The 15,671-nt window shown below is 47.3% G+C and overlaps 1 protein-coding gene across 1 annotated transcript in view; it reads right to left on the bottom strand.

Moving 5' to 3' along the window:
* Window positions 1-9,209, bottom strand: part of FAT2 (FAT atypical cadherin 2) — a 64,323-nt gene extending 55,114 nt beyond the window's left edge. Inside the window, exons 1-2 of the mRNA XM_023515043.1 lie at window positions 5,954-9,209; window positions 3,504-3,818 (exon numbers count right to left, since the gene is read on the bottom strand). Of these exons, the coding sequence (XP_023370811.1) occupies window positions 3,504-3,818; window positions 5,954-9,209 (3,571 nt within the window). The remainder of the gene's footprint in view (window positions 1-3,503; window positions 3,819-5,953) is intronic.
* Window positions 9,210-15,671: the final 6,462 nt, after the last annotated feature.

Raw genomic sequence — 15,671 nt, 5'->3', positions numbered from 1 at the left:
CTTTTTCCTTTCTGTGTGGCCCTCGCTGTCTTTCTCTCCCTTTCCAGCTCTTCCTCTCTGCTCCCTCTGTGTCTCTGAATCTCAGTTTCTCTCTCCTCCTCTCTCCCCCTTTTCTTTTCCCTCTGCCTTTCTCTCGCCACTGCCTCCCCCTACTGTCTAAGGGCCTGTGTCCCTGGAATCGCTGCCCTCTGGCTTCAGGGGACATTGCCCTGTCGTCATCCTCACCCCCTCTCTGAGGTCGGTGTCAGGATTCCTGGGGCAGCGCCCATGTAGAATGGGGCCCCCACTGGCTGCACATGCCCATGAAGGCCGTGGAAAGCCCCTCTCGCCCCCCCCTGGGGTGAGGCAGCATGCAGCTGACTTGACTCTTACCGCTTTTCTCCTCCGAATAGACGTTTCCCCATCACCCCATCTCAGGCCCTCCTCTGCCCTTGGCCCTCCCTCATCCAATAGTTTTTCGACTCCTGTTGATTCTGTCTCTGACGGATTCCTCCTCCTTTAACTCTTTTACCCTGACCCACCACTCTAGCGCTCACCCCAACTACCTTGCCACCTTCCTTCCTCTTCCTCCTCTTCCCTCCCATGGCACGGTCCAGCCAACCCTCAGGGAGCACGCACACACCCGGACATCCAGCTAAGCTCCTCCTATATCCTGTATATCAGCTCATGGAATGCTCACAGCTGTCCGGGAAGCAGCCATTATTTTCTCCATTTTACTGGTGAGAAAACTCAGGCATAGGGCGGCACCTGTGGCTGAAAGGAGTAGGGCGCCAGCCCCATATACTGGAGGTGGCAGGTTCAATCCCAGCCCTAGCCAAAAACTCCAAAAAAACAGAAAACAAACAAACAAACCCTCAGGCATAGAGCAGTCAAGTGACTTTCCCAAGACCTTGCCATTCATAAGTGGTTGAGCTGGGCTGTGCCTTTAGAAAATTGACGTACTTGCCCAGTCTTCAGCAAAATCAGGGTCCTTTCCCTCCAGGATATTACTCATGTCATCCTCCTTGCCGTGTGCCATGCCAGCCCGCTGCATGTTAAATCCTCCCCACCCTTCAGCTCAGCATCACCACCTCTGTGCTGAGAAGCCCTTGCAGAACCACCACCCTGAGCACCATGACGCCAAATCTACACAGTTGACAAAGTTATGCTCTCTTGCAATGGTTCTATAGTATTTATATCCTAGTGTTCATGCTGAAACCATGTTTTATTTAACCTCACATCTCTCCACAGCACATCATTTAAAGGCCTGTTAAGGGCTGACAACTTTAAATGTTTGCTGAGTAAGCAAATGAATGTTGGGCTTGACAAAAGATTGTGGATGCTGGAGATTCATTCGTCCATTTAATGATTATTTATTGAGCTCCTTTTGTGTCAGGTGTTGGGGGCAAAAATAGTCAGGGTTTCTTTTGTTGGAAACCTTTGAAGTCTAGAGAAGGGCACGAGTAAATAATGGAATAATTAGGACAGCGCCTATAGCTCAAAAGAGTAGGGCACCGGCCCCATATGCTGGAGGTGGTGGGTTCAAACCCAGCCCCGGCCAAAAATTGCAAAAAAAAACCCCAAATAATAATGGAATAATTGCACAGATGAACATAATGTCCCTTGTAGTAACTGTTACAAAAAGAGGAAGGTGCTGCTATACAGTGTATTATGGCATCAGGAAAAACTTTGCTAAGAAAAGAACAGCTGGGCTGAGATCTGAAGGAAGAGCAGGAGTTAAGCAGACAAAAGGAGGAGACACCTGCCAGAGAGAGCAACCAGCGTGCCCACAGTCCTGTGCCTGGAGGAGGCCAGGACTGAGGTGGGCCATGGGCTGGGAACCAGGGAGGACAGCATGAGATGGGCAGGAAGAGGCCAGAGGGGTCCGCAGGGCAGTGTAGGCAGCAGTCTGTGGGACACAGCAGGCTCTAACTTTATCTTCAAGGCACAGGGAAACTGTCCAGCATAACCAAGTAGGAAAGGAGAACAAAGTAATGATGTTGAAAGAAGTGAGCTGGGGCTCATTGCTGATTTATTCTTTTATTTTTTAAAAAAATGTTTAAACTAATAAAGATTTCTTCTCCTCAGCTACCAGAAGACCAAGAGCATCTCTGCCCTCTAGGGTATTTTACCACACCTGGTGTGAGGGCACTGTTGATAGTAAACAGAGTAGGGGTTTGGAAGAAGCTGAGAAGTTAGTGCCTCAGGTGAGAGATCTCTTTCCTCCTCTGAAGAAGGAGGGACAGAGTGGGCCCAGGTATGGAGCCAGCTGAGGCCTGTTTTCCAGGAGAAAAGCATCCTCCTCCTAAGCCTAAGGAGACTAATCCACACCCTGAGGTCAAAGGTTAAATGAAAAGGTTCTCAGTAGATGTCACTTGGCACGTAAACACTTGTATCCCCTACCTACTGTGTGCTAGGACTTCCAGACTCACAGCCCTCCTATTTCCCTTTTGTGTTGAGGATCAGGGCATAGGGACAGCCTATAGCATCCTTCCCTTCCTCCAGTCTCACCAGGGTTCTGTCCTTCCCCAGCAAGAGTAAACTGTTGGAGACAGAGAATAGGATGTTGAGTTTAGAGGAGAAAATGTCAGCCTACAGTCTCTACAATGGGGTTATGGTCCACCCCCCTTCCCAACCCAGGAGAAGATGAGGCCTCTAAGAAGTGTCTGCTACAGTGGAGAGTGGCTCTCAAACTCCAGCATCAACAGGAGCCAGGCAAGTGGGGACTGGAGAGACCAGAGGACGTGAGCCTGGTCTACAGAGGGTCTGCTGTCAGCTCTGGTTCATCATGGCCTGGTGGGAATGTGAAGACAGTGTGGCCAGTTCTTCCAATTTTTAAAGAACAATCAGAAATCTGGAATATTTTGTGTAATTTCCCTATTTTTAAGTGTTGGTCACATTTAAGCAATGATTATTGTTTAAAGCTATGTAAGTCAAACAAAACACCTTGGTAGGGTACATCTGGCTCACTGCTATGAGCAGGTGACCTCTGGATTCCTCCGAACCATCCACCATCCTTGCTCCCAGAGGCCTTGGGCAAATACTAGTGAGATGGTTGACTCTATGTGAGTGGATTGTTATTGCCACCATTCTGTAGATGGGGTGGAGATCAGTCTGGAACTAGGATTAAGGGATTCAACCCATGGCTATTGACTCAGAGGAAGAGTCAGTCTTTGAGTACTTGGAGGTCTGAAATAATCCCAGCATGACCACCCCGAAACCTGCTTAGTGTCCTTGGGTCCCAAAGAGAGAAAAGTTGATGACAGATGCTTCTTATTTTCTCATGGAGTTAGACTTTGTAGAACAATGTCTCAAATTTTAGCACACATCAGAATTCCCTACTTGTTTTGTTCAAACACTGACTGTTGGTCCCCACCCTCAGCATTCTGAGGTTTGGGGTGGAGTGCCTGAGAATTTATAGTTTCAACAAGGTCACAGGTGATGCTGATAACGCTGGTTGGGGACCACACTTGGAGAACCAGCATCGTAGAGATTCCTGTTCACCTGGATTTGGGGGCCCTTACCTATAGAAGGGTGAATAGTGAAGAATCCCATGTGGTTTCCACTGGTGATGTTGAAGGTCAGCTTCCCTTTGGAGCTGGAATCTGGGTCCCAGGCATCCAGTTGAAGCACAGAGGTACCCACAGGAACATCCTCCCAGACGGAGGGGTAGAACACAGCTCTGGACATTTGAGGTGGGTTGTCATTGACATCTGTAACCTCGATGTAGACTTCAGTTACAGAAGAGAGGGGTACGGAACCTCTGTCCACCGCCAGTACTGTCAGCCAGTAGTAGGATGCAAACTCTCGGTCCAGGGGCGCCAGAGTCTGAATCATTCCTAAGAACAATGAATCAACAAACCCAAAATACTGTAAGAGTTCCAAGTGACTTTAGAAATCACTCTACCTAGCATTCCTTGAGCTGTCCTGTGAAAAAGATATTAATGAGTATTCTGTGAAGAAAGGGAGTTGTTACCTACACGATGTGGGAGATACTGAGTTGAACACAGGAGATTGAATGTCCTTATTCTAGAACCTCTCACAGCCTTTCTCTGCTAAAATGGGCTCATGACTCTGGCATATGAGCACGTGTAGGGTTTCCAGAAGACAGTGGTAGTTGATCTACCTTCTTTGGACTACTTCAACCCCAATTCCATTGATTTATTTCACATTCTGTGACTGATTTTTTTTTTTTTTATAGTTTGTCCTTAAATTGCTTCCTTTGCTCTTTAAGTCCTTTAGGGATTTGACAAATTGCCATTCCTTCCTCCATCATCTTCACGATTATAGGGGCTGAGCTTTATTCTTTAGTTCCCTCACTGCACAAATTGCTGACTGGGGGCAAGCATCGTTCTAGAAGTTGAGGGTCTAACAGTGAGCAAAAGAAGCTTGCACTCTAAACCCTCCCAGATCACACTCAGCTGGCAGGACCTGTGTGAGAGAGCGGGGCCCAGGCTATACCCAGAAGATGGTAGGTGGGAAAACTAAGGCTCAGAGAGGGAACACAGCTTTACCAAGATAATACAGCAAGTATTCAGAAGAACTGAATCTGGAACTGACTCAGTCTAATGATTTTCCCACCACATGACCCTGCCCTTTATTCTGGAAATAGGTTACCCACCAGATTATAAACTCCTTGAGGGCAGAAATCTGCTTTTATTCACCTTAGAGATCCCTTAGCTGCCTGTCTTAGGACCTCACGAGTTGCAGGTACTCAGAAAGTGTTTATCAAATTGCACTTATTTTCCATGAAGCTTAAAAAGAAGAAACAGGTGGTATGGCCTTTTTAGGGAGTAATTTGGAAATATCTGTTAATGTTGAAAATATACAGTGTCCTTTGACCCAGCAACTTCATTTTTAAGAGTTTTTCCTATAGAGCCTTATGCATGAGTCAAAGTACATACACAAGAATGTTAGTCCTATGTCATAGAATCACATGCAGCCAATAAAAAAGAATATAAAAAGATTTATACGTACTGACAAATAAGATGCTCTGATGTTCTGTCATGTGAAAAATGTAAGTTTCAGAAGTAGTTCCTATTATATATGTTTTCATAATAATAAAATTATTAATGATTTATATCAGATATACAAAATATTTAGAAGATTATGGAACAAATTATTGATAAAGATTATATCTGGGGAGATGGGATACAGAGAAGCATTCACGGGCCAGGCGTGGTGCTCACACCTGGAATCTTAGCACTCTGGGAGGCTGAGGAGGGTGGATCATCTGAGATCAGGAGTTCGAGACCAGCCACAGCAAGAGCGAGATCCCATCTCTAAAAAAAATAGCTGGTATTGTGGCAGACACCTGTAGTCCCAGCTACTCAGGAGACTGAAGCAAGAGGATCACTTGAGCCTAAGAATTTGAGGTTGCTGTGAGCTCTGATGCCATGGTACTCTATCCAGGGTGACCAAGTCAGACTCTGTCTCAAAAACAAAAAAAAATTATAACCAGATACATTTTTTTTTTAGAGACTTTGTTGCCTTTGGTAGAGTGCTGTGGCGTCACAGCTCACAGCAACCTCCAGTGCTTGGGCTTAGGCAATTCTCTTACCTCAGCCTCCTGAGTAACTGGGACCACAGGTGCCTGTCACAACACCTGGCTATTTTTTGTTGTAGTTTGGTTGGGGCCGAGTTTGAACCCGCCACCCTTGGTATATGGGGCCAGTGCCCCTCTCACTGAGCCACAGGTGCTGCCCTCAGATACATTATTTTGTAAAGAGAATATGGGTGTGATATATGTATATATGTTGTATAAGTATATATGCATACATGTGCATGTATATCATATATCTATACACACATATACATACACATATGTCTCCAATAAAGATAAACTAAAAATAAAAGGAGCAGGACAGAGAATCCCTATCTATTGCTTTTCATTTAAGTCTGCAGCTTGCTTTCATTCCCCATCAGCCCATTTCCCCCCAGCCCTGGCACTCTCCTCCTACCCTACTCCCCATACCTGTGTCTTGGTTGATGCTGAAGGCTGCAAGGCCAGTACCAGCACGAAGGAAGTACTGGACCTCCCCATCCAAGCCGCTGTCATCATCGTGGGCAGCCACTACCACCACCTGAGTTCCTGAGGGGCTATTCTCCTGCACCTGGCCCTGGTGCACAAAGGAGGCAAAGCGGGGAGGATGGAGATTCTCATTCACATCCAGAACTATCACCTCCACGTGGCAGAGGGTCCTGCGGGCCAGGGGTCTCCCACTGTCACTGGCCCACAGGCTCAGATTATATCCAGCCCGCTTTTCAAAGTCCAGCTCTCTCTCCAGACTGAGTGCCCCAGTCATCAGGTCCACCCGGAAGGTTCCATGAGCATCATCCATCAGGACATATCGTACTTCACCTGCAGGGCCCACATCAGGGTCAGAAGCATCCAAAAATGTCAAAATGGTTCCCAGGGGCAGGTCCTCTGGGACCTTCAGCCTGCTGAGTTCTGTGATGCACTGGGGAGAGTTGTCATTGACATCTTCCAATCTGATTATCAGGTCAGTGACAGAGAAGAGCTGGTGACCCTTCCTGGGCTGATCCCTGGCCTCCACCTTGAGTATATACTGAGGTTGTGATTCCCGGTCCAGGTGTCCTGTGACAACCAATTCTCCGGTGAGAGGGTGAAGGGAGAACTTCTCTGTGGGGCTTAGCAGGGTATAGCGAACCCTCCCATTGTCTTCTGAGTCAGCATCTTCTGTTTTCAGCTCTGCAATTGTAGTTCCAACTTCCGCATCCTCTGAGATGGTTAACTGGTACCCACCAGGAGGAAATCTGGGAGCATTGTCATTCCAGTCTTTCACATTCACAGTCAGTAGCTTCCAGGAGGATTTCTGGGGAGTGCCCAGGTCAAACACTGTTACATTGAGGATGTAGAAATTGGTGACTTCATAGTCCAAGGGAGAAGCTACAGTAAGCAGCCCTGTCTCCAGTTCAATGTCAAAGCAGCCCTCTTCATTGCCATCTGCAATCACATAGACTAGTTTGCCATTAAAGCCAGCATCAGGGTCAGTGGCTGCAAGGCGGGACAGGGGCGTATTGATAGGAACATTCTCAAGGACATCAATAGATAGGGGGAAGTGGTCCTCAAACTGGGGGATATGATGATTAATATGATATGTGCTTAAAGAAGTGAATTCCTCATCACTAGACTCCTGGTTCTGAAGGCCAATAGAGTGGAGGATGGCCTTTGTGAACTGTGCCAATACCCCTGTTTTATCACATGTTATAGGAACTTCAAAACGAGGGTCCTTCACCACAGTAACATTCAAAGTTGTGGGTGAGGCATAGTGTTTGCCATCAGAGGCTGTAATTTTTAGGGAATAGCTAGTGGGTTGACCACCAGTAAGATTCATAAAAGAGCGTCTGAGGGATATCACTCCAGAGAAATAATTTATATCAAAATACTCCAGTTCATTGCCCGATAAAATCTCGTATTTCAGATTCTGAAGCTCATCCACATCTATGGCTGACATGGTCATCACTGATTTCCCCACTGGCCAGTCTTGGCGGATAGACCCAGTGCAATTGACTTCTTCAAACACAGGCTGGTTATCATTCAAGTTTTTGAGCTGAAGAGAAACGGATACTTCTTTCTCCCGGCGAAAAGGGGATCCCCAATCAGATGCCCGTACCCGGAAGGTATAAATTCTTCTCATGAGCTCATAGTCCATGGGTTTGGAAGTGGAGATGATGCCCAGGTAAGGGTCAATAGAAAAGGGCACAGCTTTTGGAGCAGCAATGGAATAGGTGATAAATCCATTCTCTCCATGATCCCGGTCAGTGGCAGCAACAGTCAAAACACTGGTGCCTGGAGGGATGTTCTCATCCAAGGTGCCATCATAGGAAGACCTGTTGAAGATGGGGGCATGGTTGTTACAGTCCACAATGTCAATGACCACTGTGGTGGAGCTCAGGCCAGGTGAGGTCCTGATGTGTAGCTGATAGTGGGCTCTGTCATGGAAGTCCAAGAGTTTTGTGGTGGTGATCAACCCAGTGCGAGGATTAAGTTTAAACCCTGCACTCTCTGAGGATGGCTTAAGAATATACTGCAGGTAGGGGAAGGCTGGGGTGACTCTCACCATCACCACTCGGCTACCAGGAGGGGAGAACTCACTAAGCTGCACTCTGTAAACTGTCTTTTCAAATTTGAGGGAAGCCAGTTTGGAAGCAGGTAGGTGGAACCCCCTGATCTGGGAATAGAAAGGACTGCTCCCACTCCTGGCCTGGAGGCTGAGGTTGAACCCGTGAAGGTACTCTGTCCAGTTGATGTCTTTGACAGACACCAGGCTGAACTCGTTACTCCGGGCGTAGGACCTGATGGCTTTGAAGTGCTTTCCAGGGTCTCCACCAACAACCTCCACCGAGTGTACTTCAGCTCCTGGGCTGTTTGCCTCAACCAGTACAGTGGCGTAGGTGGAAGGCTCATTGCTGTCTGGTGGAGTCACCACCACCGAGGCAATGGCAGGGGGCTTCCTGAGGGCGGGCTCCACATGGATGAGGAGTGGAGCCAAGTTGCCAAAGCCGTTGCCTTCAGAGATTTTCCGCATGCGGTCCACAGCCAGCACCTGGAGCTCATACTTCTCTCGCCAGGTGACATTGAGCGTCCCAGCCACAGTGACCACGCCACTGGTGGGATGGATGGCAAACATTTCTGACCTTGTGTTAAGGGCATAATAGAACTCAGCGTTCTGGCCCAGATCAGCATCTGTGGCAGTCACCTTGCAGATGGGGCTCTTGAGGGGCATGTCATCAGAGATGGTAACTCTGTACGAAGGTGGGGAGAAGAGTGGCTTCAGGTCATTCTGGTCCAGGATGCGGACCACCACGTGGGTCAAAGCTTCCAACTCCAAGGTCTTCTCTGTGGCTTGGACAATGAGGGTGTAGCTGTCTCGCACCTCCCTGTTCAATAGGGCAGTGTTGCTGCTCTTTGTCCGTATTCTCAGAAAGCAGAAGTTGCCCACCACATACTCCTCAGTTTTAAATACATTGGCCACATCCCCGGAGATGATCCGGTACCTCACTGCCCACTGGGGCTCCGAGAGGTAGATGCCCATTTTCTCAGAGCTCTCCACATAAGTCTTAGGAGCCGAGTTTTCGTAGATGGTGGCGTTGTAATGGGAATGTGTGAAGTGCCAAGCTGAGGAGGAGATGATCCCTTCTGCAGGCTTCTCACAGGTCACACCATGGAGCAAAAACACAGTAAAACTCAGCAAGGCAATAGTCATGGTGCCAAAACTACTGAAGCCCTGGACCAAAAAAAAAAAGAAAGAAAGAAAGACAGGGTGCAAGTTAGGAAAGAGATGGTTCCTAATGATATGGTTCTTAACTGGAGGTGAGTTTTTGGCCCTTGGGGAACATTTAGCAAAGTCTGAAGATAGTTTTGGGGTGGTGGTGCTATCTAGTTGCTAGAGGCTGGGGATGCTGCTAGCATCTTATCATGCACAGAAGAGTGTTGCGCAGCAGAGTCATCCAGCCCCAATGTCAGTAGAGCTGAGTTTGAGAAACCCCATGGTTGGAGAATAACAGACTAGTTCAAATGCTCTCAAGAGCACTTGATAGAGAGAACACAGTCCTGAGCTCTTACTCCTTTTCCAAAAAACTGTGGTGATGGTGAAATTATCCCAGCTCTTAGCCAGGAACCTGGCTTAGCCATCTGGCTCTAAACTACTACTCCCAGGGGCTCCAGGAAAGCAAAATGGGCATGCTCGTAAGCCTGGCATCGGACTGCCTGGCTCTCAGCCCTTCCTTCACCATTTGCTAGGTGGGTGACTGTCTGGACAAGTTATTTAACCTCTGTGAGCCTTGATTTCCCCTTCTGTAGAATAAATAAGAAAATTATCCATCTCATAGGATTGTGAAAATTAAATGAAATAATGATGGTAAATGACCCATCTGAGTGCCCAGTTTACTATAAGTTTTAACTTAATTTTAGGCATTATGAGGAATGGGAGGCTCAGTTTCATAATGAGAAGGGAGCTGCACAGGGCCTTGTAGCTAGGGAGAGCTCTCAGGGAGGGTCTCAGGCCAGGGCTGCCTCCTGCCGCAGTCCTCTCTATACCCGACCTCTGCCACCACATGTGCCTCCTGGACAGGGCCTGAGCTCATCTTATAGTCCAGAACATGAAAACTCCTATATCCTGGGATGTCTTTGCTGAAATGGACATTAGAAGTGATGGAGTTCTGACCTTGACCCAGAGTGGGGATCGATCTTGCCCCAAGTCACAGTGAGTGGTCAGGTAAGAACTAGTCCTGGGTCATTATTAGGTCTTGTTGAACAGACCAGGAATGAATGCTGAGCCCCTCTGCTGCTGCCCACTCTCCCCCTTGCTATTTCCCATACAGCCCATCCCTGAGCTCCAGCCTGGGTCTAAATGTGAGAACCAGGGCCAAGGATGGGGCAAGGGGCAGGGGGTTGGGGGCAGGGTTTAGGAGAGCCCAAGAGGTGCCTGGCCTGCCCTGGGAGTCTGGATTCCTGGGAGCTTCATGGCTGCTAGCCAGATGTGATGTGCTGGAGCATTCCTGGATGAAACAGGCCAGACTTGTTATTCCAGTTGTCTTGCTCTGCTCTTCAAAGGTAAGCAAGAGTTAAATTTCCAGGGCAGGGGGAAAGGGAAGGCTTGGAGCTGTCTTCCCAGAGTCCGGCAGGATTCTGTGAGATTCTACTTGTGGCCTCCCAAGAGGGGAGGCACGATGGAGGCAGAAATGGAAAATTCCACCTAACTCAGGGTACGAAGGCTCTTTCTAGTTTCCCTACCACCAGCACCCCCACTTCTGATCCTGCTGATAGTGCCCCAGGCCCAGGCACCTGAGAAAAGGCAGATTCTACACTAGGGGTCAGAAAGAGCCACTGTGCATTTCCCTCCCCCACCTGCCCCCAGAAGGCCTGCCCCAGCCAAAACGCACACTCACCCTGTTTCTGACACAGCCCCCATGAGCAAGAGGGGACCTCTGAGTCATTCAGCCCCTAGCCCCTGCAGGATGGCATTGTTTTTGATGTCGAAACTCCAGGGGAAAATGAGTCCTCACTCAGGCCCAGGTCCACTGGCTCCACAGCTTTGTGAGGCCGGGTTGCACACAGCCTCCCAGCCCTGCCCTCCCAGCTGTGCAGAGAGCTTCCTGCTCACCAGGTCAGCACCCGTGTGGGGCAGGCCCCAGCAAGACACTACACTGCTCAGCGGCTGCACAGGCGCCTGATGGTATGGGAGCCGTTAAGATGAGCTGTGGGGAAGGGAGAGCAGAGGGTTCTCCAGGATGAATAAAGTAGAGAGAGAATGCACCTTTGGGTGAAAGCCTGATGCCCAAGTTCATGCCCAAGCTGTAGGACCCATATGCCTGGCGAGTAGTTTGCTGGGGAAGGAGCAGTGTGTCTGCACAGTTGTTTCCTGGCACAGATTTTAGGTACGTGAACAGGCTTGCAGGCCACAGAGGCACACTGGGCTCCCTGTGCCATTCTCCTGGCCCACAATACCCAGGACCACTATTTTGAAACATTTTGTGAAAACATAAATCAATTCATATGGCTTCCCTGTTTAAAAGTTTTCCAGTGGCTCCCCATAGCACTTAGATTAAACTCTAAACTCTAAAGTCCTTACCACAGCCAGGAAGCCTCACCCACCTGGGCCCTGTCTGCTTCTCCAGCAATAACTCCTAGCACTGTTCTCCATTGCCTACCTAGCTGCAGCCACACTAGGGTAGGACCTGCCTCAGGACCTTTGCACTTTCTGTCTCCATTTACTTAAGATTCTTGCATAGGTAGTTCCTTCTTGTCATCCAGCTTTCAGCTACCTGTCACCTTCTGACCAACCCCCAACCCAGTCTGGAGTAGCCTCCCTGCCATCCCCCTTCCTTATCACTTCACCCCATTTTCTTCATGACATTTATCATCACCCAATATATTTGTTTGTTTAGTGACTGTCTCCCCCACTCAACACAGGGCTCCATGATGACAGGAGCTCTGTATATTATATTCACAGCCGAATCCCCAGTGCCTGGTATAGAACCAGGCTCAATAAATACACATCAAAGAATGAGAAGATCTGGACTTGCAGAATGAAGACTGACAGAATGAAAGCTGAAAGAGCCCTTAAAGGTCATCCCCTCCTTTTTCAAACTAGAAAATAAAGTCCCAAAGAGAGAAAAGGACTTGCCCAAAGTCACAGGGTAAGAATTGGAGTCAGGTTCTTTCCTTTTGACTGTGCTGCCAGAAGGAGAGGCTGTCATCACTTATGAATCTATTTGGTTTCAAGCCCAAGCTCTACCACTTAACTGTGTAACCTTGGTAAGTTCCTCAACATATCTGCACTTGAACGTCTTCATCTGAGAGACTGGGCTATTAGGAGTAGGGCTTGAATTCTAACAGTTCCTTCTTAAAAAAAAAAAAAAAAAAGTATTGCTTTCATGGAGTTTTATGAGGACTAAATTAGATCATGTGCATTAATGCACTTAACACAGCACCTGGCACATTAGCAACACTCAATACAGACTATTAATAGTTATTCATGTTTAATACCAATGCAGAATCAAAGCCTGGGTTGGGGTAAGTGTAGGGTTCACTGAACCCTCTGGAGAAGATCTGGGTTGTTCCTTGGCTAAGCAGGAAGCCACTGGTCTCTGGTCGAGTCTAAGCTTGCTGGCCTAGCCACAGACTGTTCCAGGAAGCTGCGAGCAGGCGCTTGTCTGGGGTGGGGCCTTGTGCTCCTTGGCGCCCTGGGCCCAGAAAGAGATCTGCATGTGGGTGAATGTGCACATTTGCAAGAGTGTCCACTGCATCCTTAGCAGTTACTTTTTGAATAATTGTGTGGGTCCATTAGTTGTGTCGACCTGTTCATGAATGGACCCTTTTAGGACATATGCATAAATCAAGCTCTGTCTCTAACTTCCAACCCCATTCCACAGAGGTGGAAGGTGGGAGAAGATGGTGAACAAAACACAGGCTCTGGCTGTGTGTGGCCTTGGGCAAATGGCTCGCCTTCTGTGATCCTGTTTTCCTACTTTGTAAGATCGTTTTGAGAATGAAGTTAGTTAATGGCACAGTACGTGACACAGTTCTCAACAAAGATTACTTTTTAGTAGCCAGCTCATTTTATGAACTCTTGAGTTTATAGATAATAAAAACTTTCACACAGATTATCACATTATCCTTGATCTTTTCTTGTGCAGGCTGATTTTCTGTGACTAAATGTCCCTGGGCTTCAAGGGGCCTGAGATTCAGTTCATTTTACATTTCAGCTCAATACTCCAGCTTCTCAGAATCTTGATCCTGACACTCAAAAACTTCATACTTTTAATATCCATGTCTTCATCCAAGCCATTGATGAAAGTTTTTAAATACAAACTTTCATCCTCTAGGAAACTATAGATTCCTCCTGCTTGGGGAAATCCAAGCAGAGTCCCTTTCAACTCAAACAGGCCTGATTCTCCAGCCTGTGCACATCTCTGGTCTCTATTAAACCCTAAATGAGCCCCCCTGGCTGTGGATCAGGTCTACCCACTTGCCAATGCTGATTTGATAGTCAGTGTAATAAGCTGACTCCTGATCTGGCTCTCAGGAAACCTAAAGTCATTCATTCCTTATGTGGTCTTGGTCAAGTAGCCACCTAAGCCCTGTGGACTTCTCATCTGTAAGGGATATGGTACATCCAGGGGGAAGGGCTAGAGTGGAAAAGTGATCCCAAACCCCTCTGCTGCTCTCAAGGGCAGAATCTCTTTTTCCGAAATGGAATTGTATCTGGAAATATAATCTATAAACAGAGGTGGAGCCTAGAGCCCTGCCCACAAGCTTGTCTGTCACCCTTCTGGGAGGCACATGTTTGAAAAACTAGACTAAATGACCTCTAGGAGTCCTTTCAGATCCCACAGCCTGGGCTTTGCTGTTCTAACTTTCTGTGTCTTGTCATAAAGAGTTCTAAGACATGTGGTTGGTTGTGCTATTATTCTCAAGCTCCATCATCTGTATTTGTAAGGGGCCATTTGTGTAAGGAGTTCAGGCTTTTCGCTGTCAGAGTCAATGGCTCTATAACGAATTCTGTCCATTCCATAGGGAAGCTGAAGGAAACCAAAGCCAAATCAAACTTCCACTGGAGAAGCTCCTACAAAATTTGTTCAAAATGCAACAAAATTCCCCTCACCACACTTCCAGAAATGCCCCAGGATGAAGCCGCAAGGACATCCTCCTCCAGGGCCCCATAGCTTTCCTTTTCTTGGGCAAGTCACAGATGTTAATTAGAAACTCACACCATACTCCTGAGAAACACATCTGCTCTTTCACTCCCATTTCTCAGGTAAAGGGAATTGAGATTTGCATGGCATGCCCATGGCAACCCAGAAAGGCTGAACAAAGAATAGACAGTCAGATTTCCTAAACCCAGGGCACTGGATTCCTAGGCCATGGAGAGAACCAATCAGATGAGGTATTTTTTAAACTTTGGAGAGCATCTTATAAAGGAAAAAGCCGGTGGAATCTTCTTCTGGATCAGAGAATGTTCATCTTCTCTGGCAAATCCCCTCATTGTGAAATTACAATGAATTTGAGGGCCTTACTCTGGCTTTCCCCACCCCTCTGCCCCAGGTATTCACTGCTACAGTCTGGCTTTTGTAACTCTCAAGAAAGAATCCTAAACATATTCTTTTTTGTGACAAAAGTTTGAAAGGGAAAGGGAAGGGAATTAGGCTAGCAATTGTGCCTTTGATCCTGAATAGCGCCTTTGAACCATAAAAAGAAAATGAAAGAATGATAACATTCCAGGTACCTGTTAGTCAGGACAATTTTAGCCACTGAAATAATTTTCCCCTTAGTAGTAGGGAGCCATTGATAGTTTTTGAGAAGGAGCAGGAACAGGGCTACATTCCTGGGACCAGTAATCTGATATCAGATCCAAAGGGGAATTTTCCCATTCAAGACTCCCACTCTGGTGTGGGACAGGCCTTGAACACCAGCACCACTGATTTAAACCAACTGGAATTCACTGTGGGTAGGAGGGCTTAATTTACTTCCAAGAAACTTGGATGAACACCTGAGTCATCTGTTAGTTTGTAGGAAGCTACTGTTGTGTCCTCATATAGCAAAACAAAAGTCAGAGAACTGAATATGGCAGGAGAGCCGCTGGCTTGAACCATTCATAGATGGGTTATGTGACTTTGGGAAGGTCATAGAATCTGTCTTGGGCCTTAATTCACCTGTCTATAAAGTAGAGATAATAATAGCTACTCCTACCTACTTCCCAGGGCTGCAGGGAAGACCGAGAATATGACAGATAAGAGCACAGGGAGGAAAGACGCAGAGTAGCACCTTATAGGACCAGTAATAGCTCAATAAATAGTAGGCTGACCCACCAACCAGACAGAGAGGCTGTCTCGAAAGAGGTGTCTGTAAAATCCAGGCCTGTCATTGTCTGGAATTAAAGGAAAGAGAAATGACTAAAAAGGAAGTCTTTGCCTGGAACCTGGGGTCCTATTCTTTATTGGTATTCATATTATTATTGATGATAAAAATTGTTCGGTATGATAATCCCTCAGTTTTCAAATAAAATTTCACATGCGTTCTCTCACTTGGTCTTTGGATAGGGGGATGCAGTACTAGACAGAATTAAAAGTTAAGACAGTAGGATCTGGAGTCAGACAGATCTGGTCTCAAATCCCAGCTCTTCTGTTTACCAGCTGTATGGCCCTGGGCAGTTGTTAAACTTCTC

This window comes from Otolemur garnettii, unplaced genomic scaffold (genome assembly GCF_000181295.1).
Source record: "Otolemur garnettii isolate 467f Iridium unplaced genomic scaffold, OtoGar3 scaffold00003, whole genome shotgun sequence".
Lineage (NCBI taxonomy): Eukaryota > Metazoa > Chordata > Mammalia > Primates > Galagidae > Otolemur > Otolemur garnettii.
This window is presented reverse-complemented; position numbering and strand designations above follow the sequence as displayed.